The 23,146-nt window shown below is 50.7% G+C and overlaps 1 protein-coding gene across 6 annotated transcripts in view; it reads right to left on the bottom strand.

Annotated features, from left to right (window-relative positions):
- Cd82 (CD82 molecule) overlaps nucleotides 1-23,146 on the bottom strand; it is a 48,213-nt gene that overhangs the window by 12,591 nt on the left and 12,476 nt on the right. For 4 of the 6 annotated variants that reach the window (XM_027422431.2, XM_027422434.2, XM_027422428.2 and 1 more), the window contains 3 exons: nucleotides 11,632-11,707; nucleotides 5,640-5,722; nucleotides 1,936-2,008 (listed from right to left, as the gene is read on the bottom strand). In XM_027422431.2, the coding sequence (XP_027278232.1) occupies nucleotides 1,936-2,008; nucleotides 5,640-5,702 (136 nt within the window). In that variant the 5' untranslated portion in view covers nucleotides 5,703-5,722; nucleotides 11,632-11,707. Of the gene's footprint in view, nucleotides 1-1,935; nucleotides 2,009-2,697; nucleotides 2,809-5,639; nucleotides 5,723-11,631; nucleotides 11,708-18,110; nucleotides 18,191-20,130; nucleotides 20,254-23,146 lie in introns of those variants that run through there. The other 2 variants (XM_035446505.1, XM_027422433.2) reach the window with 2 other exon arrangements.

Below are 23,146 nucleotides of genomic sequence, written 5' to 3'. Positions count from 1 at the left end.
TCTTGAACTTCTGATCCTTCTGCCTTTAACTCCCAAGTGCTGAGACTGAAGGTGTGTAATCTCCATGCCCCACTTTAGAATGAGACTCTTAAGTTCTCACAGTCTCATGAGGTACACTGCTGTCATTCCTTTTTTGTAGATGAAGCAGTACAGAGAGGTAAAGTAACTTGCCAAGACCACACAGCTGGTAGCCAACAGATCTGTAATGACTGACCCCCCACCCTACCCGCAGATTCAGGATTCCTCTTAACCCTGCCTGCCTGCTTTCTCTTCTGAAGATCCCACCCTGAGGGACATGACAGTCACATGGTGCAAGGGCCAGGGCAAGGCTGCCATCCCCACCCCCTTACTTTCTGTTTGTGTACCCTCAGGCATGTTACCCCTCCTCCTTGTGCTTAGGATTTTTTTCCTCTGTAAAAGGAGACCACGGGGAGAGTGGAACACAGTACCAGGGAATCAGAGCAAGGGGGCGCCTAGGTAAGGGACAGCCATGTCATACAGCAAGTCAGGAGCCCTAAGTCCCCATTTTGACACTCCCTTGTAAGCAAAGCCTCCACCAGCCTCAGTTTCTCCAAATGCCTGGGCTCCTAGATCAGGGTTTCTTTTCTTTGTATTTTGCCCTAGATTTTTGTTTTTTGTTTTGTTTTGTTTTTTGAAGTAAGGTTTCACCCTATAGCCTACACTGCCCTAAATAGCACAGCAGTCTGCCTGTCCCAGCCCCACAGATCAGTGTTTGTGGGCCCTGGCTACCTTGGAGCCCCTAGCAGTTATAAACACAGAACAGCAGTAGGTGGGTGTGTGATAGGTGTGACCTGGGTCTGGAATTTACAGAGCTGTGGAGGGTCAGAGGCCTCTAAGGCTTGATCACACAGGGCAGGATGCAGGCAGGAATGAGGTGGCCTGCAGACTTTGAACCCTGGCACAGTGCCTGCTGGGTGTGGTCTGGACCTATTAAGCCAAACCAGGTCTAAGGAGAGCTTGTTCCTGTAGGTGGGCACTGGAGTGTGGGGGTGGGCACAGAAACCCTACGCAACCCTAACCCAGACAGTGACAGCTCACGGCAGGATCGTCCCTGCTTTCTACTACTGAAGCAAGACCTGCCCCCTGGGAACCTGCGCAGCAGGTGTAGACCCTCCTCTCTATGTCCCAGCCAGGTTCTGTCTCATTTAAATCAAACAGCTGTCATATTGGCCAGAGTCCGATCCAGCTGCTTGGGACAGCTGCTGAAAGTGAAGAGGGCCAGGGCCTGCCAATCACTGGGGAAATGGCTGGCACAGAGTGCTCCTGGCATGTTCCACCCCTCCCCACCCAGAACTGGGAATGGCCAACACAGCCAGTCCTGAGGGCCTCCCAAGGGAGGAGGTGAGGAGTTTAGGCACTGTGTCCTAGGCCAGCCCATGATCACCTCTCCTTCTGAAGAACAGAGGGGGCCTTGCATGGAGGCTCACCCCACCCTGGGCTGTATTCAGGACCAGAGCTCGTGGGGTTGGGTCTTGCAAATCACCATCAGGAGCTGTGTGAACCCCAGTCAGTGTCTTAATGGCTGTGTCCCTTCATTCTTCCGGTTAGAGCAGAACAGGGTGATTGGGATTAGGACCCTACATGCACCCGACTGTCTGCCATTCCTGGCTCCTTCCGATGGCCTTCTGAAGTGGGAATCGACAGCAACCTACTTTCACTGTGCAGTCAAACACAGGGACAGGGGACGTGAGAGGCTTTTCTGAGGGAAGAGAATGAGTTCCCCCCCAGGCCAGTCACCCATGGATCTACAGACAATGATGGCTTTGTCTGTGAGCAGTAATTTGTCCTAGAACCCTGGCAAGGGGCCCCTGTGCAGCAGTCAGCCACAGGAGCTGGCCATGTCCCTGAGGGCAGCTGCACCCATATGTCCCTCCCCTCAAGGGCAGGCTGTCTGTGGGGCAGAGGATGCCTTACGAAGGACAGAAACGAAGCTGCTCTTGTCTGCGATGATCCACACTCCAAAGCCCAGGATCACAGCACCCAGAATCTGCAAGGAGAGAAGCAGTCAGCGGAAGCCCAGAACAGGTAGGTCAGAAAGTGTTCCCTCACAGGCCAAGCAAGGGAGGGAAGGGTAGGAGGATGCATAGGTGTTTCCTCCATCCAAGAAAGTCCAAGGTTTACACACACACACACACACACACACACACACACACACACACACACACACACACAGCTCCAACTGTGCCCTTCTTCCCATGAGCTGAAATTTCCAGAAAAACAAAACAAAACAAAACCACAAGTTGAAATGCCTCCAAATGTAATTAAAGGATGAGAACTATGGTTGTGGAGAGCTGGAATGTTACAGTTGAGAGCAAATTACTTCGTCATCTTTAGTCCTCTAAATAGCCATTTATTGTACACCTTGTGTGTGATCTAACACCCTTGTGACTTTTAGGGAAATCTCTTTGGAGCACATAAACACTAACTTCCACTAACCCAAACACTAAGAATGTCATCAGATAGCATCAGAAGCCTACAGCAGAGATCCTCCACCCCTGATTTGCTGTAACCCACCTACCAGAATACCAATGGCATTTGGAATACCAATGTATTTGAAAAGTTCTCTGAGCTCACTTCATATCAGTTGGCCCTGCCTGGCTCCCAAGGCTGTACCCTCAAAGTTCTATGTGCAGGAGCCCTGAATACCAAACCTGACTGGATGAAAGGTGGGCTGACCTCAGGCACCATGGCCTTCCTGTGAGTCTACGTCAAATAACTTAAAGATGATGTGTCAGAGTGCAGAGGAAGAAATGGATTGGAATGAAGTTTGGACATCTGTCCCAGTTAGCACTGTCACCTTGACTCAGCCTAGAGTCATCTGAAAGGAAAACTCCATTGGAGGAATTGCCTAGATCAAACTGGCCTGTGAGCACTGATGTGAGGCTTGGTCATTAATTGATGTAGGAGAGCTCTGCCCACTGTGGGCAGCACCATTCCCCAGGCAGTGTATAAGAAAACTAGTAGATCCAGGTGTTGGTGGCTCACGCCTTTAATCCCAGCACTTGGGAGGCAGAGGCAGGCAGATCTCTGTGAGCTCAAGGCCAGCCTGGTCTACAGAGTGAGTTCCAGGACAACCTCCGGAGCAATACAGCAAAACCCTGTCTCAAAAAACAAAATAATAATAATAATAATAATAATAATAATAATAATAATTTTTTTTAAAAGCTAGTGGAGCATGATCCTCTGAGTAAGCCAGCAAGCAGCAAATCTACGGTTTCTACTTCAGGTTCTTGCCTTGAGTTTGTGCCCTGAATTCCCTCAATGATGGACTGTGACCTAGCAGTGTAAGGCAAAATATCCCAACCACCACCACCACCACATTGCTTTTGGTCATCGTTGTTATCATAAAGAGTTGCATAAAGCAAACTAACATTCCATCCTAATATAGCATGTTCCACATAATGACCACGGCTGCTCATCTAGATCTGCCAGTCTGTTGAGTTGTGAACATTCTAGAAAATTTCTCTATGAATATATATCAAATCAGACTTTGTTTTTGTATTCTTTTTTTTTAATGTACTCTAATTTATGACTTTCTTTGTTCTCTTACTAGAAAAACCTCTTGAAGGGTTGGGAAGATAGTTCAATGGGTAGGTGAGCTTGCCCTGCAAGGTAAGGATCTGAGTTCAAATCCTCAGCACCTACATAAAAATCTGTGCATGCTGTATATGCTGTGGATGCATACTATAACCCCAGCATGAGGAGAAACGATAGGCAGATCATGCTAGCAAGGCAGCACAGCAGAAACTAAGCTTTTAATTCAGTGAGGGACCCTCTCTTCCCAAACACATGTGACCACAGCCTGCTGTCCTTCTCTTCCCTTTTGGCCTGATCTTTTGTGGTTAGTACCTAGCACTCTAACAACCAAGTGACAACTCCAGCCTAACTCCTACTTTAAGTTACCTCTAGATGATCTGTTATAATACTCAACACTCGTGGGAAATGGCATGCACACGGTGACCATACTGCAGTGTCTAGGGAATAGTGAGTGAGCAGGAGTCGTCTGCACACGCTCAGTAAAGACACAGCATTCTGGAGCTATTTTTCAGCTGTCTCGGGTGGCAGTCACAAATTCAACATCTGTGGCCCTGTGCTGGAGGAGTGATGGGGAGGAATGAATAAGCACTCTCTCCACTTCCTTCTCTTGCCCAGCTAGATGGTCACCTAGGCCAATATACAGGCAGTTAGCACCGGCCAAGCCAGCTTTCTGGCCTCTGGTTCTATGAGTCAGCCCAGAGAAGCACAGAGGAGAGACCCAGACCAAACCACCTTTTTCTCATTTTCTACTAGCTCATGGAACTTTTCCATTGTACCTCCCAAACGGCAGAGAAGACAGAAAGAGAAAAAAAATCTGTGTCCTTCATCCCAGGCCCTGCTGCCTCACCAAGTATGAACCCTGACTCCTTTTTCTAGGTTTCAAGGCCTGAGATACAGCAATATTATGCTGGCCCTACCCTAAAGTCCCTGTCACCTGGGCCCTGGCCCAGGAGTCCAGTGAGCATAAGACCACTTGCTCTGACTGCCTGTGTAGTTGTTCCCTACAAGCAGGCTGGGAGGGATCCACCTACCAGGTGGGGAAGGACAGCACCCATACTCTGGACACCCAGCACGATGGTTTCTGGGACTCATCCCTCATTGCAGGGCCTGAGGCCTAGTGGGACCAGCTGACCTGTTCAGCATGGCCTAGTGGAACCTACAGTGGAGCATGTCAGGCTAGCTCACTTGTGTGTGCATAAATGCATGCATACATGTATGGATGTGTACCAGGAACATTCCTCTAAGTACTGTGTACTGGAATAATTTTGAAGAGGAATTTAGAATGATTCTTTGTGAATGTTCCAAAGTTCCCATAATCCCTGAACTTATAAAATGAAACTTCCCCCTATAAGTTTCATTTATACTTCAGAGAAACCCCAACACAAGCAGGCTTATCTGTTGCCTCTCAAAGGTAAGAATCTAGACATTATAAAACATAAAAACCTTCTGTACATAATCTATGTCCTAAAACTATTTGAGTGAACCAGTATTGGAGAAGCCACGCCCCAGTAGGACTCTGGGGCTATGGAAGCCCCTTCAGGCTGTTCATACTCCCACTACACACAGACACACACACACACACACACACACACACACACACACACACACACACACACGAGCACACATGAGCACACCACGGGTCTGGCAACACCAAGGCAGGACTGTCAGTTCCAAGCCAGAGGGGAAGCCCAGGGCTGCTGGAAAACCAGCTCCAGATGTGCCATGGAGCTCACATCTGGGCCAGCCTGTGGTGGGGAATTTAGTGGGTCTGTATGGGGTTGTGGGGAAAGATATCCCCTGTGGCCTCTGAGAGTTCAAGGTAGGGTGTTGGGAGCCTGGCCAACAGAGCTGTAATAGGCTTTCTTCTGCCACTCTGCCTTAGAGGGAGAGGATGTGTCCACCCCCAGCCCAGGCAGAGGGCTCTGGACAGGAGCCTTTGCTTTGTCAGAGAACCTACTTGGAGAGGTGAATCCATTCCACCATCACGATTCTCTTATCAACCCACAAGCCACATCCCACTTAGTACCTGCCCAGAGTCTGGGGCTTGAGAGGGCTGCATGCCCTGGGAGTCACATACTTACAAAGAACAGCAAGTTGAAGAGGAAGAGAAAGTACTTGGTGACTTTGATGCAGGCTGCCCCCATCCTGCAGGTCCTGGAGCTCTCTGGAGAGAGAGGGAAGGGGAGCAAGTGACAGAGGCAGGCTAGGGACCAGTGGAGGGCACAGCAGAGCAGAAAACCAGTGCCATCATCCCCAGCCCCAGTCATCTCAGCCCACTCACAAAGGAGCAGCCAGCACTGTGCCTGCTTTACATGGTGCCGAGGCACAGAGAGGTTGGATGTCTAGCTCAAAGTCACAAGCTAGGATGTGTGAGCCTCTGGTCCAGAGAGATGTTACGATACAGGGTGGGTAGGCCTTCACCTCCATAACACCAGGCTCTAGGACCCACCTGGGGATACACTAACACAAGTTACAAGGCCAAGAAATTAGCAAGTGACTGACAGACCAGCGTGAGATCCAGGGTTAGCTCCCCAACTTGGTGTGCCTTTCTGGGATCAAGGCTGGGTATTCCCAGATACTGAGACTGGAAGGGTCTTGGCTTCTCAACAAAGGGAATAAATATATGTCACAAAACATCCAACAAACACAGAGAAACACAAATATCAGCCATGGACGCTAACTCCCATAGCCCTATAGCAACTGCCAAATGGCTACTTCTTGTGTATGCCTTGTAACAAAACTGTGCTCATGCCAGGGAAAGGGTTTTGCATAAGCTCTGCAAAACAGCCTTCTCCCAAAACACAAAAACACAATCTTATGTGTCTCATAGCAATCTATACTATTGATCAGTACCTTTTCATATTTGGGGGTTATACATTCCTTCCGAAAATTCATGTGTAGGTAACATTTTTCAGAATCTGGTGGGGGGCATGGTTACAGGCCCAGCCCCAGGAAAATCATTCAAAAAATTCCCATGATGCTGCACTGAAATCCCTAGCCAATGAAGCGCTTGGCAGTCTACCCTGAGATACCCAGGTTGTTTCCTAGTGTTCATAATGAATAACACAATTCACACTTCTGAAGTGACAGAAGCCAGTGTGAGGCACCATGCCCCTCCATAGCAAAACTCCCCATCTCCCTGGGAGCTAGAGGATTCAGAAGAGGCAGGAATTAGGCCTCCCCAAGGTTCCATGGGATACAGGAAGCCATCCCCAAGCAGCTGGGTGAGAACAGCTGGGCTGGAACAGCTGAATGAGTAGGGCCAGGTTAGGGTCTGGGGCAGCACAGGCCTGACTGTGTTCCTGCAGTCCTCGGGAGGGAAACCCAGGGAGATGGTAACCCAGAGCAAAAGGAATGGAGGCTGTTCACACCATCCTCCTCTGAATCTACACACCCACACATGGGTCCCCCTCTCTTTTCTGAGCACATTCACACTCTACCCTCTTTGCTAAGTAGAGCCCCACTTCTACCTCGCACACTTCCAGAGACTGGAGATGGGACTGGGCTAAGGGAGAGGCATGTGGCTTCCCATGAGGACCCCTTCAGCCTGTGACAGCTCTGTTATGGGAAGGTTTAGATGCTCCTTTGAAAGGGCAGCTTTGGGCATGGCTTGGCGCAACACCATCCGGGGAAGGACTACCCAAGGGTGGTGATCTCCCCATCCCAGGTGGCACGCAAGTAATGGGAATTAATGCTCACAGAGACTCAAGGACTACATGGGGAGATAAAAGGAAATGGCAGTTCCAGTCTGCCAAGATGCCAGGCCTAGGTATGGGAACTGCAGAATGACAGGGACCTTTTATATTAAGGTGCCTCTGGTCTCCGCAGTTTCCACACAGTCTCCCCAAGAGAGAAAGCAAACCTTGCATGCATCAGAGAGCTGGAGTCTGAGATGTCCAGGCCTGGCCTGGGGAAGGTCTAACTGAACACTACAAGGGCAGTTATTGTTTCTCCTCCTCCAGGGTTCCCAGGACAGCCTGCAACACCCACAGACATGCCATAAACTCCTGGATAACCAGTCCAAGAGGAAAGTTATCTCCCGTAGCAGAGAGCTATTCTCACCTACTAGGTAACTGCTTTGTTCAGGCCTGTCTATGTTTTCTTCCCAGCACATTCCTAGGAACAGCTGGGCCCAGGCAGGCCAGAGACATTCCTCCCTTCACAGGAAAAATTTAATCTATTTGTGTCCAGGAGGCTGAGTGTCAGGAGCTGGCACCCATTTGCCTGCTTAGGAAGGGGTTGCAGCTGGGGACCCCTGAGGCAGGCCTGTAGTGCCATTTCAGAGTCTAGATAGTCTTCTGTACTGTCTGGCTCCCACATTCTGTAGGTAGGGGAGGACTCTAGAACAGGCTTCCAGGGAGTTAAAGTAAGATCCAAACAATGGGACCTGCTAAGGGACAAGGAGTGGCCTCAATAAATAGCACCTGTTATGGACTGCCAACCTCATTTCTCATCCCCTTTAATCCTCCCAACAAGCCCTGGGGGCCCTGGGTCAGGCAGGCTGTGACTGGTGCAATCAATGCCCACTACTGAGTGTGAAAGTCGAGCTCCTCTCACTGTGAAGTACTCCCTCTGGGAGGCACCCACTAAAGAATTAGTTCTTGAACTCACAGTGATTCACCTCCTTCTACCTCTGGGCATTAAAGGTGTGAGTCTATATAGCAATTTTCAAGGTAGCCAGGACTACATTCTTCCTTGAAACAACTGAAATAAAAACAAAAACACTACAGTACAAAAAAAAGCTGCAGTTCTAGCTGTAACAGACTTCAAGCAAAGACTGGAACCTGTGGGCAGACAGTGCAAGAGGGTTATCACCAGTGACCACCATGATAGATAGTGGCAAGCCTGGATGAGAACTACACTCTTTGCCTCTCACAGAACCCTGTCATCATAGTAAGATCTGCAGGGGCCCAGGCAAAGCAGGGACAAAAAGCACTGGCATTTTTGAGCTCCATGCTGAGTAGGAAGCTGTGGGACACTCAGAGCCTCCTCCTCCTTCAAACATTCAACCCTCCCCAATAAACCCAGATTAGATGGACTCTACCCTCAGGTGCCTGCAGCCTCCTCCCACCGCCTGGGCCATATTTGCTGGGCCCCTGTTTCAGTGGTAGAGACTGGCTTTGTCTCTGCTTCAGAGCTGGCCCAGGTCTGACTACTACCCTTCTGGAGATAAATGATCACCCAGATGGTGACAGGTGCAGAGGACACAGGGTTGCTGTTCAAAGGAGCTCAGGTTGGGCCACCAGGAGGAAACCTCAGTCTTAGATGCATTGGACCACATCCAGGCAGGAGCTTAGCTGGTATTCCCCTTGTATCCCAGGCCTTGGACACTTCACTGGCCTCTTGGTTACTCATCAGATCCTACTGCCCAAGTCCTTCAGCTCCCTGAAAATAAACTGAGACCCAAAGGAGTGAAGCACCATGGTTAAGGGGACAGGCAAGGACAGAGCCACTTTGGAGGCAGTGGCTTCCTATCCTGAAACAAGAACCAGGCAGTGCCTGACTGTCAGGCAGCTCAACCAACTGGGACTTGGGAGCCACCTTAGGAAGCACAGAAGCTGAGAAGCAGCTTTGGAGGAGAGGGTGTTGGGTGGCCCCAGCAGAGCTGTCACAGGTCCAGGCCACAGGCCTTTGTGCCTAGAGGCACCCAGCAGGCAGTAGAACAAGACCATTCTCCACACTGAGCACAAGAAAGACAAGAGTCTCCCTAAGAACAGACAGGCAGCTCAGTCTGGCTGGGGACATGCCCCGGTTGCCCCATGATGAGAAGTGGTACCATCTCAGAGAACTCACAATCACCATCATTCCTGGAGAAGACCCCCAAAGTCTTATTATGGGGGCAGAAGGTTCTATCTGGGCATGCCTTGCCATCTGAAGGGATGGCTGTAGTTCTTGCCCAGCAGGTAGAAATAAGCAGTGGTGAAGGGCAAGGCCCAGCCAGCCCCTGCCTATTCCCCTAACAGACTGAATATTTTTAAATAGTTAAATACACAAACAAACAAACACCGAGGATGAAGCTCAGCTGGCCGAGTGCCTGCTCAGAACTTCAGCAATGTAAGAAGCTTTAGAGGATCCTGAGCTACAGGAGACTGAGTCTCAACAAAACAAAAAGAAAACCAAAACAAACCAATACAAAAAAAACCAAACATTTTGCAGTGCACAAAAATGACACGAAATTCAAATTTCTGTGTCCACAATTAAAGCTGTTTTGGCAGGCAGCCACACCCACCAGTCCATGACATTTAATCCCTGGCCCAGTCTTGCCAGGAGATCAAATGATATTCACACAGGGGGTCTGTACCCACAAAAGGGCACAAGGGTCTATAGGAGGCAGCAGGGGTCATGACTGGCCTTAGCTGAGATCTCACTCGGAAGGGAGCAACAGGCTGGGGCCAAGGGCTGACCACTCCTGGGAGAGGACAGACACACAGTCGTTGGATGAAAATTCAGATCCTGGCTCTGCCAGCACAGTCACAGGGAAGAGTTTCCTGAGGCTAGGTTCCCCTTTGTGCAGTGGGCTCCCCTCTGTGCAGTGGGCTCCTCGGTGGCTCTGACTATCGGGAAAAGAGGAAGTTGGAGCCTGGCAGCCCTGGGGCTGGCACTCAGGATACCCAGGATGCACCTTTGTGGCACCAAGTGATACTTGGACAAGTCAGGTGTAAATGTTGCTTCCCAAATGGCACTGAGCTAATAGAACAGTCAGTCCTGAGTTGGGGGCTCTTGTGAGTACTTTTTATAGATGCCTTCCTGTCAGCTGTGTTAAACATAACTGACAACACAGGGCACTGAGCTGCAAGCACTCTTTTTTTTTTTTGTTTGTTTTTTTTTTTTTGTTTGTTTTTAGAGACAGGGTTTCTCTGTGGCTTTGAAGGTGGTTCTGGAACTAGTTCTTGTAGACCAGGCTGGTCTTGAACTCACAGAGATTGGCCTGCCTCATTTTCCCGAGTGCTGGGATTAAAGGTGTACACTAGCACTGCCCGGCTCACACCTTATGGGAAAGTTCTGGCGTGGTCATGGGGAGTCATGCCAGCGACCCAGCCAGTTGGCTGTTTCTAAGCAACAATAATTTAAACTGGTGGAATGCACAGTGTGTGCCAAGTCAGTTTATACAACAAAATGAACACACCGGTATTTATTTCCCTCCTGCTGTCTGTGATACTTATCTTAGGCCTGACCTCCTTCGAGACACTCCCATAAACATCTCCCTCATCCTGCCATCACCCCCTTTGCCCTAAGACGCATGTTATTTGGGAGCTTCATTCCTGTAGCGCTGGGTACCAGAGAAGCTTGCAGAAGGTGGGTGACCATACAGCTTTGAATTCAGTTTTATGACTTCCTAGCTGTGTGACCCTGAATAAATGACTTACCCTCTCTGAACTTCATTGTAGTCATGTGAAAGGAGGGAGCTAAGGAGGTGTTAATGTAGGTAAAATGTTTGGCATGTGGTGGGTTCTAAACAAATGGCATTTGCTGTAACTGACTGGTCTGTCTGTGAACTGTGATGCTTTGAGGGGAAGACCCAGTGTTCTTTGTCAGTAGGTACCCCATAGATGTGATTGGAGGTGAGGTGAGTTGGATGTGTAGATGAATGATGGCGTTGCTGGGTGGGTGGGTGGATGCATGGGTTGGATGAACTGTGGAGGAGGAGGGACTGCCACAAAGAGCACATGACTTCAAGTGTCTGAGATCCATTGTGTCAGTCACCTGGAACTGTTACCATCCACACTATGTCTTCGTCCATGGCCTGGTGGGCAGTCTGGGCTAGCTTGTGTATGTGCCATGTTGTCAGGCCTTCCCACCTCCCCAGGAGCCACTGGGTGTATTAGTAGGGCTCAGGGAGACACCCCTTCTGTGAGTTGTCACACACTGAGGCACAGGAATGCTGCCCTCCAGCCTGACCTAAGGGTCCACCCCTGTGTTCCTAAGTAGTTCCAGGGTGTAGGGGCCACAATGTTTTCTGGTCTGGTATTGGGAGATGCGAGTTCTGGGGTTCCACAGGAGAGGCCATGCATGACCTGCATAGGTGGCTGCCTACCCCCCACCCCCCACCCCCCACCTCCGATTCCTCCTCACCTGTTCAGTGATCAACTTGGAGCACAGCAGCAACTTCTGCGGCAGCTTCTCAAATGACTTCTGGACAATGGACACACTGTGAAGAACAAACATCTCTGCTGTTATCAGACCAGAGATCAGGGAGTCTCTTCCCAGGAGGCACCCGTGTATGTGGCCCATTCCAATTCCCAGTATGCCCATCGGCAACACCTCTAGCTGATGCACTCCCAGTTTCAGTGAAACCCCCCTCATTAATGGCTCTGAACACTAGAGTGCCACCTCTCAGGACACACCCAATCGGAATCCCAGCTCTCCAAGGTCCCTTTGGGGCTCCCACTCCTGGCTCTAAGTGCTGTGGGATTGAGAGAAGAGGAAATGGTCCATCATGAGAACACCTGAGAGCTATACAGGACTCCTGCTATCCTGCAGTTCATCACTTCCCCTAGCCACCTGCCTAGCCTAGCCCAGAACTGAGCTGGGGGCCACTTCCACCTCTGCTCAGCAACTGCTCATCCACTGCAGAGATACCACTGAGAAACACAGCAAGTATCCTGTCTGTCCACTGCCAGAAACTTTCCTGTGACATACTGGCTATAAAATCCAGATTCTGCGCCCATGACTCTACAGTGCCCAGATGTCATGAGATCCTGGCACATGAGCATGAGAACAAGGTTAAGAGGTAGGGATCTGGAGAGCTCAGGCAGGTCCTTTAGAGACACAGACCAACTTTGATTCTGCAGAGGAAGCCACTGAATACCAAAAATGACATCACTGCAGCATGGGGAACAAGTTTGTAACCCCAACATTTGGGAGGCTGAGGCAGAAGTATCAGAAATTCAAGGCCAACCTCAAGTTACATAGCAAATTTGAGGTCAGCATGAGCTAAATGAAACCCTGTCTAAAAAGAAGAGGTGGTGGGAGGAGGAGGAGGGGAAATGCTGGGTTTCTGCAATGGGAGTCAGTTGACTCCTACCAGCACTGCTTTTGCATTTCCTTTGAGTCTGAAAAGCTGGAGAAAGTACAGATTCTCTTCCTAGAAAGATGCATGAAGATGGCTTACTCTTGTTATCCCAGGCAGAGACAGGAACATCTACAAGACTGAGGTTAGCCGGGCGTTGGTGGTACACGCCTTTAATCCCAGCACTCGGGAGGCAGAGACAGGCGGATCTCTGTGAGTTTGAAGCCAGCCTGGTCTACAGAGCGAGTGCCAGGATAGGCTCCAAAACAATACAGAGAAACGCTGTCTCAGAAAAACAAAGGGGGAAAAAAAAAAGACTGAGGTTAGCCTGCCCTACATAGTAAATTCTAGGCCAGCCAGGAATACACAGTAAGGTTCCGTCTCAAAATGAAACACAGGATCTACTTACTGTTAGTAGTTAAGAATGTATACTGCTGTTGCAGAGGGCCAGTTTGGTCCCTAGCACCTTTGTAGGGTGGCTCACAAATAGCCCCCCCCATAACTCCAGCTCCAGGGGATCTGGACCTTCTCTGTTCTCTTTGGACCCTGGCACTCACGTGTACATATCCACACAGAGATATATAATGAAATATAAATCTTCACAAATAAGTAAATAAAAATGTTGATGAGACAACTCAGCAGCATACAGACACTCGAGCATGACAGCCTGCGTTCAATGCCAGGATCCACGTGCTGAAGGAAAAAAATGGACTCCTGAAAGCCGTCCTCTGACATCCACATACATGCAGGGTGCATGCACACACAATATAAACAAGCTTTCAGATGAATTAATTAACAATACATTTCTAAAATGTTTGAAGGCATGCTTCCACCCTGTCTCCAAGGGTTGCCAGACCTGGAAAGCCCACATGGGACCTGAATGTCTGTCTTTCCCATCATCCAAATCCCCTAGAGCTGTGTGTGGTCGCATCTTGGCTGCACACTGGAACTGTGCTGGAGTGTTACAGCTTGTGGACACTTGATCCCCATGGACAGAGATCTTGATGAGCTGCTCAGTGAGCAGCCAGACAGCCAGGCCCCAGGTTTTTAAGGACGCAGGACGAAATGTGTTGAGTTATGCTCAAAGGTCCGGCCTAGTGTGGTTCAGGCCTGAGTTTCATGATGCCACCACGGTGCCTGGGCAGGAGTGGGTGGCTGGAAACCAGTGTCCTATGATTCTACCAGCCCTCTGCTTTTCCTCACCCTTCCAGAAGTTCATTTCCCTCCAGTTGCTGACCCCAGAGCAATGTCATGAGGGCCACACTTTCTTCAGAGAGGCCAGACAGAGTAAGAGGCACAAGTCACACAGCCAGCTGGGCTGGGCAGGAAGCAGCATGCCTGAAATCACTGAAGCCAGCACACATCCGTGCTCCATCAGTGCACAGGGCTGTGCTTGAAGAGGCCACATGGGCCACCTCCTACCAGCTATGTAACCTGGAACATCTCCATGCTTCTGCTGTACTTTGCCACTAGTGAAATGAGTTGAATAGTGGGTCCCCATGAAGCCTAAAGGAGCTAGGTGATGAGACTGTCATTCAGTGTCAAAATCAATGGCAATGACTGAATTTGGGAAACAGAAGCCTCTGATGTATACCCACTCTGGAAGCTTCCCAGTGTCCCCGGCCTGCTCTGAAGCAAGGTGTATGTGGGATGGGGGCTGGATTCCCCAAGGAGAGAGCCTCTGTCATCCCCATGGCAGAGTATCTGGTCCCAGCTGAGGTCAGGCCATAATGGCCTGGCTGACGCCCTGCAGGCTGGAAACTCTGGCAGCCATACCCGGTGAGAGTGGCCTGCTCACACATGGTAGAACATGGAGGGAGAAAAACTGTCTGGCTTCAGGGCTCTGAAGACCACCTGTTCCAGTCTGGTCCCACAGGCTGGTGTCTGGCACAGGTCCCCAGCCTCTGGACTATGTCCTGATCATTCACTGGAGGAGGCTGGTCATAGTGGCTGTGTTTGTGTGTACATGTGTGTTGTAATCATCTGTGACAGCTGACTTGGAGATTACTGGCTTTTTGACCTTGCATTATCTTATTTTCCAATCTCTGATTGTACTTTCAGTTGTTGCTGTTGTTAAAATAAGAAAGGGGAAAAAAAACAAGCAAACACCTGTTGCTCTGGCAACAGGAGAAACCTGGGGCCATAAAGCAGCCTGGGAGTTTAGGTTCCCTGGAAGACCTCATGGGAATCCTGCTCTGCTTCCTAGCTGCTGTGTGACCTCCAGCAGGAGAGTTACCAAACCTCTCTGAGGCCTAATGGCCTTGCCTCCAGCCGAGTGGTGCTAGTGGGACCCTGTCCCAATGAATTGCTGGGGACTAAGATGAAGCTGCAGGAGCCTAAACACAAGTGGCTGTGTTTAGCCAGCCCACATGTTTACTCGCAGGGTTCCAAAATCCAGTCACATGACCTCATGATCCAGATCCACAGGTTACCACTCTCCACTACCTAAACACTGTGGCTAGATGACAAGCTTTAGCCTGTCTGCCATCATCCACAATTTCTCATTGAAGCTCCATAACAAACTTCTAGATAAAGCACTGTCTCCATTCAGCAGATGGAGAAACTGAGGCTCAGAGGTGCAGTGACTTGCCTAAGGCTACCCAGTGCCTAAGCCAGCATTACTTTCTTACCTGATACTAGGTAACAAGTTGGTGGAGGCCCCACCCAACTCTTCCTCACCCTGTCTACCCCCAGACCCCTTTGGTCCTGATCCAGTTCCTGAGGTATGACTCTTGGCTTCCTGTCAGGGAAAGAGACTAGATCCTCCTTTCCTGGCCAGGATGTCCCTTCAATTTGGCCACTGAGGCCTATGGAGGTGGCCCCCTCTTGCATTTTTTTCTCTGAAACCTGAGCAATGTGACTGGAACACATTTGATGAAGAAGAGGCTACCTTGGAAGGCAGTGCCAGACTGGAGAACACAGACCCTGGAGCCAGCACCAACCCCACTGGCCCCATGCACCAGAGGCACAAGCTGAACCATGAATCCCCCCCCCCCCCCGGACATCCCCAGTGTGCTGGACTCTGCGGCTCCCACACTCAGATGCACTGTGCTAGGAATGCCCCAGATGCTCTAGTTGAAGAGACTGAAACCCAAAGAAATGCATGTTGTGCATGTTGAGGTGTGTGCTTGGGGATGGGGTTAGAGGGGCCAGTGCTTGGGGCTGCTTTATATTCTGATGTATGGGGAGAAGGATCCACACGTGTTCATCACATTGGGATGTACAAATAGAGCTGGGCTTGGCCTGAAGTGTACAGCCCAGGGCTCTGCCCGTGGAGACAGAACAAATGACCATCTCAATCTAACTGCAGCTCATTTGGAAGACCAGAGAGGAAGTTTAAGGCTGAGGGACACTTATAGACTCCAGGACAGGCTATTCAGAAGTCTCAGATAGCAGATTCTAGGGCCTCGTGTCCAGGACTTAGATTCTAGGAGACTTCTCAGGAAGCAGCTACTTTTTATTTTTGTTCTTTTGTTTTGTTTTCGAGACAGGGTTTCTCTGTGGCTTTTGGAGCCTGTCTTGGAACTTGCTCTGTAGATCAGGCTGGCCTTGAACTCATAGAGATCCATCTGCTTCTGCCTTCAAGTGCTGGGATTAAAGGCTCATCCCCCCCCCCCAGGAAGTAGCTACCTTTGAAGAACCTCTCCTCTCTCCAGTAACCAGGTCATTGTGTGGATTCTGAATTGAGAGAGACTTTAACTATAATCTTATTACTCAGAGCTGTGTGACCTTTGTTAGGGAGCTTGTCCACTCTGGGCTTAGCACTGTCTGTAAAGTGGGCTATAACAGATGTCCACAGAAGAAGCCAGATCTGACTTGCTGACACCTGAGGCTTCGTGAACTCTAGGAGGTCTCTGGTCAAGTAGTGAAGTGTCCTCTCCTCATATGATAAGAAGGTATACATGAAGATGTCCCTAGAGATGTGGGGCAGGCCTGGGGCTCCTGCAGACTGTCCCAGAAAGATCATGGTCACTGAGTCCTTGCAATGGAGTCTGGCAGAAGGCAGAGTGGGAGAAAAAGGGAATGTGCTCACTGCTCAACCCATCATATCTAACCCCCAAACCTAAGCAGGACCACTGGGACTCAGGAGGGAACACGAAGCACTTGCCCTGGTCACACAGGGATAGTGGCCTAGCTCAGGTGGGCCCTCAGGACTCACTCTGCAGCCCAAGGCCCTGTACATTTTATGATGGGAAGGCACTGTCCCTGCAGTCAGGGATGGCAGGGGTAACTGACCGGTGAGCTCCTAAATTCCGAGCAGAGGGGAGTAGTGTCCAGCATCTTCAAGATCAATGGCACAGCACTTCACAGTTCCTGCCTGCCCTGTCCCAGACAGCTAGACACACAGGGCTTGCAGAAACCAGTATAAGGCTCAGAGGTAAAGGGCTCAGGGGCCCAAGAGTCACTGAGGGGAACCCCAAGTGACTTCCATCTTGAGTCATTGCAGTTGACCAAGATCCCACCACGGGCTAGCCTCAATCTGGAAACAGGACACCGATGGGTGGAATTCCTCCTTTCACTCAGGAGCTCACAAGACAATGAAGCATCAAATAACAGACTGTGACAAAGACACAGCTGTCCTGCTCCCTCTGAGGGACAGCTGGGTCGTGGGAACACAATCTACAGTACTAAGTGACCACAGTGACTACAGGTCACAGTGCTAAGTGATTGCAGTTACCCTTGATGGAGAAACTTGTCTCCCACTCCCCAGGCGTGTGATACAGTTGGTAGACTGTTACCCCAAGAGCTGATCCAGAACCCCCACCCATGCTAACCACCATGCTTCACAGCCAACAGAAACAGTTTTGGATGAAAAGAAACTAAGAATGTAAGCAAGGCTGTCTTGCTTCTTAGTTAGAGGGTTTTATAGCTCGGGCACCAGACCTAACCTGCAGTAGACAACCCACAATGGACATTGGGAGGTGTGGGGAACAGACTCACACTCACCATCCATATGACAGACAAACTCTGAGCCCGGGCCAGGGTTCCTAAAACAGACTGGGTGTGGGCCCTGTGTGGGTGATTAGGGGCGGGGAGGGGGGGCAAGACGACTGTAATCAGGGATCCCACATGGCAGCAGGCAGCAGGCTCTGCCAGCTCTGTTGTACCCTCCCTAGGCTGAGCTCAGGACAGAGGAGAGATACGGTTGCAAAGCTGCTTCCTGCAGGCAGCCCTCCTGTACAGCCCTGTCATATCCACAAGAGTTCAGACAGGCTCATACTCTGCTCCTTCTGCCCCTTCCCAAGAGCTTCCTTCCTTCCTTCCTTCCTTCCTTCCTTCCTTCCTTCCTTCCTTCTTTCCTTCCTTCCTTCCTTCCTTTTATAGATAGGTTCTCATGATCTGAGCCCTACTGTTTTCAAACTCACTCTGCAGCCAGGGGTGGCCTTGAACTTCTGATCCTCCTGTCTTCATTTCCTGAATGCTGGGATTTCAAGCATGTGCTCCACACCTGGCATATATGGTGCTGGGGATTGTACCAAGACTCCCTGCACCCTATGAAACCGCTACCAACTGAGCCACATCCCCAGCCCCTGTGACTTACTTTCCTGAACCTCTGCTTCCATCCCTGAAAATGGCCAGACTTCCTGCTTCTCCGGGTTGCAGGTTTAAGAAGTATACGACCTATTCAGTGAGGACAAAAGGTTGAGACAGCATCACACACAAAGGAACACACACTCCTGGGACAAACACAGAAAGCTGGGCTGGAGGCAGATGTATTCGGAGAGGGTCTTACTGACATCCAACTTCAAGCACTGGCCCAGGCTGGAAGGAGAGGAGAGGATGGGGTCCTCTCACCTGTCTCCCCGACCCCTCTGTGGCTCCTGTGCCTGTGCCTGCAGGCCCTCTGACCCTCCTCGTCTTTGGGACCACCTCTGGGCAGCCACGGAGCCCGTGAACACACAGGGTCAACAGCCCCATCATCCAGCATATAGCTCAGATGCCAACCTCATCAGTCCTCTGCAAGGTGGGTACCAGGCCCTAAGGAGGGGGTGGCTCATGATATCTAATTCCACAATAGGCAGTGGGCTGTACCCTCAGGAGGCCTGGATGAGGACTAATTGCCCCCTGCCTCCATGGCAGGCAGTGACCATTGACACAGCACAAGCACTTAGTCAGCAAGGCAGGAAAGCATCCAGGAGGTAGGTCTGTCCTTTCCTACTGGGACCCTCCTAGGGCTCTTGGGTTCTGTGGGGCTGCTGTGGATCCATGGGCAGGAGACTTATCAAGGGTGGCTGTAGGATCAGCCAGGATGGCTGGGACACAGACTCTGCTCAGAGAAGTATACATGGGGAGTCATGATGGGGATGAGAAAGATAAGGGGTAAAAAGAGGGAGAGGAGAGGAGAATGGAAGAGGAAGAGGGAGGGAGTGGAAGAAGCAAAGAAGTCAGACAGATATCCAGGTGATGGGAGCCTTCCCTTTTCAGACCTCACGTATTCTCTGGTCCCTACAGGTATGCACTCAGAGGAAAAGTATGCAAATCTCAGGCCATGCTGGCCTACCAGGAGTCACACCCCCAGGCCCCTAGCAACTCCAAAATGCTGACACTCACACCAGTCTTGTAACCAGGGCCTGTGCTCCCTTGGGGCTCCCAAGGGGACTGTGTCCCTCTGGCTCTGCCTCTCCTCTGCTGCCTCCCTTCCCCCCATGAACTATCAGCAGCTACCATCCTCCCCAGCTTGTTCTCAATCCAGCCATATCCACTCCAGTCTCCTGAGTGGTTCTCTGGGCTAGTCTTTATCACCAGGTGGGGTACAGGGGAACTTGGAACCTAGCCACCTATCATACCCACAGTAAGGAGAAACAAACAGGGAGCAGGAACATTTTTGGGGGGTAGGGAAAGTTAAGACAGAGTCTTATTATATAGCATAGGCTGGTCTCAGACTTGCAGCAATCCTCATGGCTCAGCCTTCTAGGTGCTAGGATTAGAAGATTGTGCCACTGTGCCTGTCTGGGACAAGGAACTCTGTGTTAGCCAGCAGCAGGGAAGTCACAATACAATACCAGGTTCCAAAGAGCCCATGAACTCCTCTCACCTCAGGGCTCCAGGGAGGAAACAAAAGACAGCAACCATGTAAACCAGCTTTTCCCTTTGTTCCTTGGGGTCAAACCTCAGTATACCAATGTGTGACATCCTCTAGCATAGCCCCTAAAGCCGGTGGGACTCCTGGCCCTCCACCCATATGCTCAATACTTGATACTTCTCCTCCCTCCTAACAGGACCACCATTTCCCTTCCTTCTCTTGAAAGATGGTAGGCCAGGCCTCTGGGATGCAGTTTCTGGGGGTGGTGGGGTGAAAGTGGTGGGTCCTGGCTGTGGGCCTAGGGAAAGCCTCCTTCGAGGGTGGTCAATAGGGCCATGTTCACTTCTGTTGTAGGGGGCAGGAATTCAGGGCAGTGAAGGAGCCACTATGCTGATGACTAACTAGCATGAATAACAATGTTTCCTGTCTGCCCAACTCTGGTCTGAAAACTGAGGCCTGGAGAGGTCAGGACTGAGACTAGCTAACTCCAGGACTAGAGCTGGTAATGCCTATATCCAGCTGCAGTGCTAGCACTCACCTTGTCCTGTCGCTGTCCTGGCCCCCAGTACCAGGGAAGAGCATTCTGGCCTAGAGCAGATGAAGCATGGGGAGCCACTGGCATTTCCAGAGAGTCTGAACAACCCAGGGGTGGTCAGTGTTTCCCTGAATGTCAGCAAGTCACCTGTGGGGAAAGCATCCTCTTCCTTAGAAGGTAAGTGATAACACAAGGTCAAGACCTGAGCGTCCCAGGTCTGAAGCTGACAGTCCCTGGAGCACATGGACCAAACACTCTGAGCCCCAGGCCTCTGCAAGGGCCTAGCCCCACATCTCTAATCCTGTGCTCAGGCCTAGCTGGGTAGGCTTCTCAGGCTAACCATGGTAGCCAGGCTAGTCTTGTCGCCAGCTACATAGAGCTTGAGACTAGAAGTTTATGCCACTATGACTGGCTGTGAGAAGAAAGTCAGTGTCAGCCTACAGCAGGGACATCACACCAGGTCCCAAGCCCAAGCCTGTGGACTTCCCTTTACTCAGCCTTCAGGGCCCTAGGGAGGAGGAACAGGAACTGGTTGGACCAGTTGCTTGGTCAGGACCAAGTTCTCCCTGGAGAATGGTGGACTAGAAGAGATGGCAGACAGTCAGGCAGAGCAGTAAGCCCCAAACCCTGATGTGTGAAAGTTTGCAAAATACTGTTCTGAGAACCAACGGGTTCTAGGGAAAGGCAGGGGGCAAGTGTGCCTAGGATCCCATGTCTGTCTGGGCTCTTACATGCCAGGGCTAGAGGTAGCCTGGACCATCATCACCCTTCCTCCACATGGGCTCTAGACATGGTCCTTCATGGGGTCTTATGTTCCTCACACCAGGGCCCATCAGTTCAGTGCAGAGCCCTGGGTTCTCTGGGACTGAGGAGAGGGGGGCCCAGAGTCCTCTCTTCTTCAGGAGTGTGGTGAGGGAAGGGCAGACACTGAATGGGGTTGACAGCACAGCCAAGTTCTCCTGAGCTGTAGGATCTGGGCAGCTTGCTCCACACCCTATCACTGTGAGAACAGACTATGTAACAGCCCCCTCCCTGCCTTGTTTCCAGGGCGCTGAAGGGCCTGAGAGAGTGTGTGAGAAACTGTCTATGGCCAACAGCTATAAAGCACAAGGTATCATTATGAGAAAAGGGGAGTGGGTGCCCCAGGAAGGAGTGTGGGATGAATGCCCTGCCCTGCCCTGCCCTGCCCAGCCCCGCCCCTTTAGTTGGCAACCTGAGCAGGCACCTCTACTCTCATCCCTCAGTTTCTTTCTTTGAGAAATGGGCACTGATGACCTCCACCTGGGAGGCTGACCTGGTACAAGAATTCTCTGCAAACAGCCCCAGGCAGGCCTGGCTCACACTACAAGCCTCCAGAAGCCACAAAGAACCCTCCCTCTGTTGCACGTGACAGGCAGAGGCCAGGCTGGGGGAAAGTCTCTGCTTCCTGGAGCACATACTGGCTGGGGAACCAGAGACGTGGACTTAGATCACGTTCCAGAGGAGTCAGCGGGGAAGCAGAACAAGGCGCTGCATAAGGACAGCACGGAGACTCAGCTCCCCTGCGGGTCTCCCTGGGTAGGCACAGTGCTAGGGAAGGGATGGAAGGAATGGCAACTTCCCTACCCACAAGAAAAAGCCAAAGGGGCATGAGAGGGTCAAAGTTTGGTGTAAGCCAGCTTTCAGGAATCTTGTGTCCTCACACCCAGGCCCCACAAGCTCAGTTCAGAGTCTTGGGTTCTCCGGGGCTGAGGAGAGAGGTATGGGCCAGAGCCTCAGTTCTCCTTTCTGTAAAATGGGGATTTTCTTATGTGTAAAATTCCCCATTCACACAGCATCCATATGGGAGGGCAGTCAGCAAGCCTCTCTGGGTGAGTCTTTATTAAACGAGACACAAGCACCACATCCATTCCCCCAAGCTGGCTTCCCTACAGGATCTCCTGGGATGGATGGTGTGTTATAAATGGGTTTGTCAGGTGGTAAAGCACTTGCCTGGCATGTGCAAGGCCCTAGGTTCAATCATCAATGTGGAAAGCAAAAAAAGAAAAGACAGAAATGCACATTTTTGGCCTAGTGAGAAGGTTCAGCCAGTAAAGGCTCTTGTGACCAGGTCTGACAACATGAGTTCAATTCCCAGGAATTCCCAGGTTCCATGTGGTGGAAGGAGAGAACAGATTGCCACAATGTGTCCTCTGACCCCCCAGACACATCCCTCTAGCCCTCATACACATAATAAAACAAACAAACAAATCATAAAAAAAATGGAATGCATACTCACAGGCTATGTCCTACCCCAGTGGGACAAAGCCTTCCCAAACTTTCTAATGACTGGCATGCACACCAGTGTGTGAGAAGCACAACACCTATCACGGCCCACCTCCCACTGAGATGCCCTGCCAGGCTCATCTCCCAGAGCCCTGCTTTCCAGAAGGCTACTAGGAAGGAGTCACTGCAGGGACAGGCCATTAAATAGTAAAGTGATCCCCTAACTGGTTAATGATACCATAGGCTCCAAGGGAGGAGGGTCCAAAGTCACACCGAAGAGAGACCTGCCTGCCTCTTGCTGTCTACTGTCTATCTTCCAAACATTGTAAGCTCCTATGCACACACTGCCCTTCCCGTGACCTTGAATTCAGAGACCACCTGGCCCTAAAGCTACCTTGAGGAATTTACTATTCACTCTGGAGGTCAGAAGGCTGAGCACAAAATACAGTAAGTGCAAGATGACCACTTTAGCCACATGGGCCATTATGAAATATTCAAATAGAGCAAGCCGATGCTCATTAGAGGGGACTCGCCTCCTCTTCCTGGAGCTGGGAGTTGGGGGCATGTGGGGAGCCATGTGGCAAACTCCTCCCTATGCCACAGTAAGCCCAGGCTCAGGCTCACAGGAAGCCACTCTGATGGCACAACCCCAATCTGGGCCTGTGAACACTTCTTTCATGGTTTGTTTTTTAAAAGCCCAAACACCAAATTATTCACAGTGGTTATCTCTGAGTAATTGTTTCCTTTAAGCATATGGTCTGTGCATTGTAAGTTT

This window comes from Cricetulus griseus, chromosome 6 (assembly GCF_003668045.3).
Source record: "Cricetulus griseus strain 17A/GY chromosome 6, alternate assembly CriGri-PICRH-1.0, whole genome shotgun sequence".
In the NCBI taxonomy this organism is placed as follows: Eukaryota; Metazoa; Chordata; class Mammalia; order Rodentia; family Cricetidae; genus Cricetulus; species Cricetulus griseus.
Note: the sequence above shows the minus strand (reverse complement) of the source record. Positions and strands in the feature narration are given on the sequence as shown.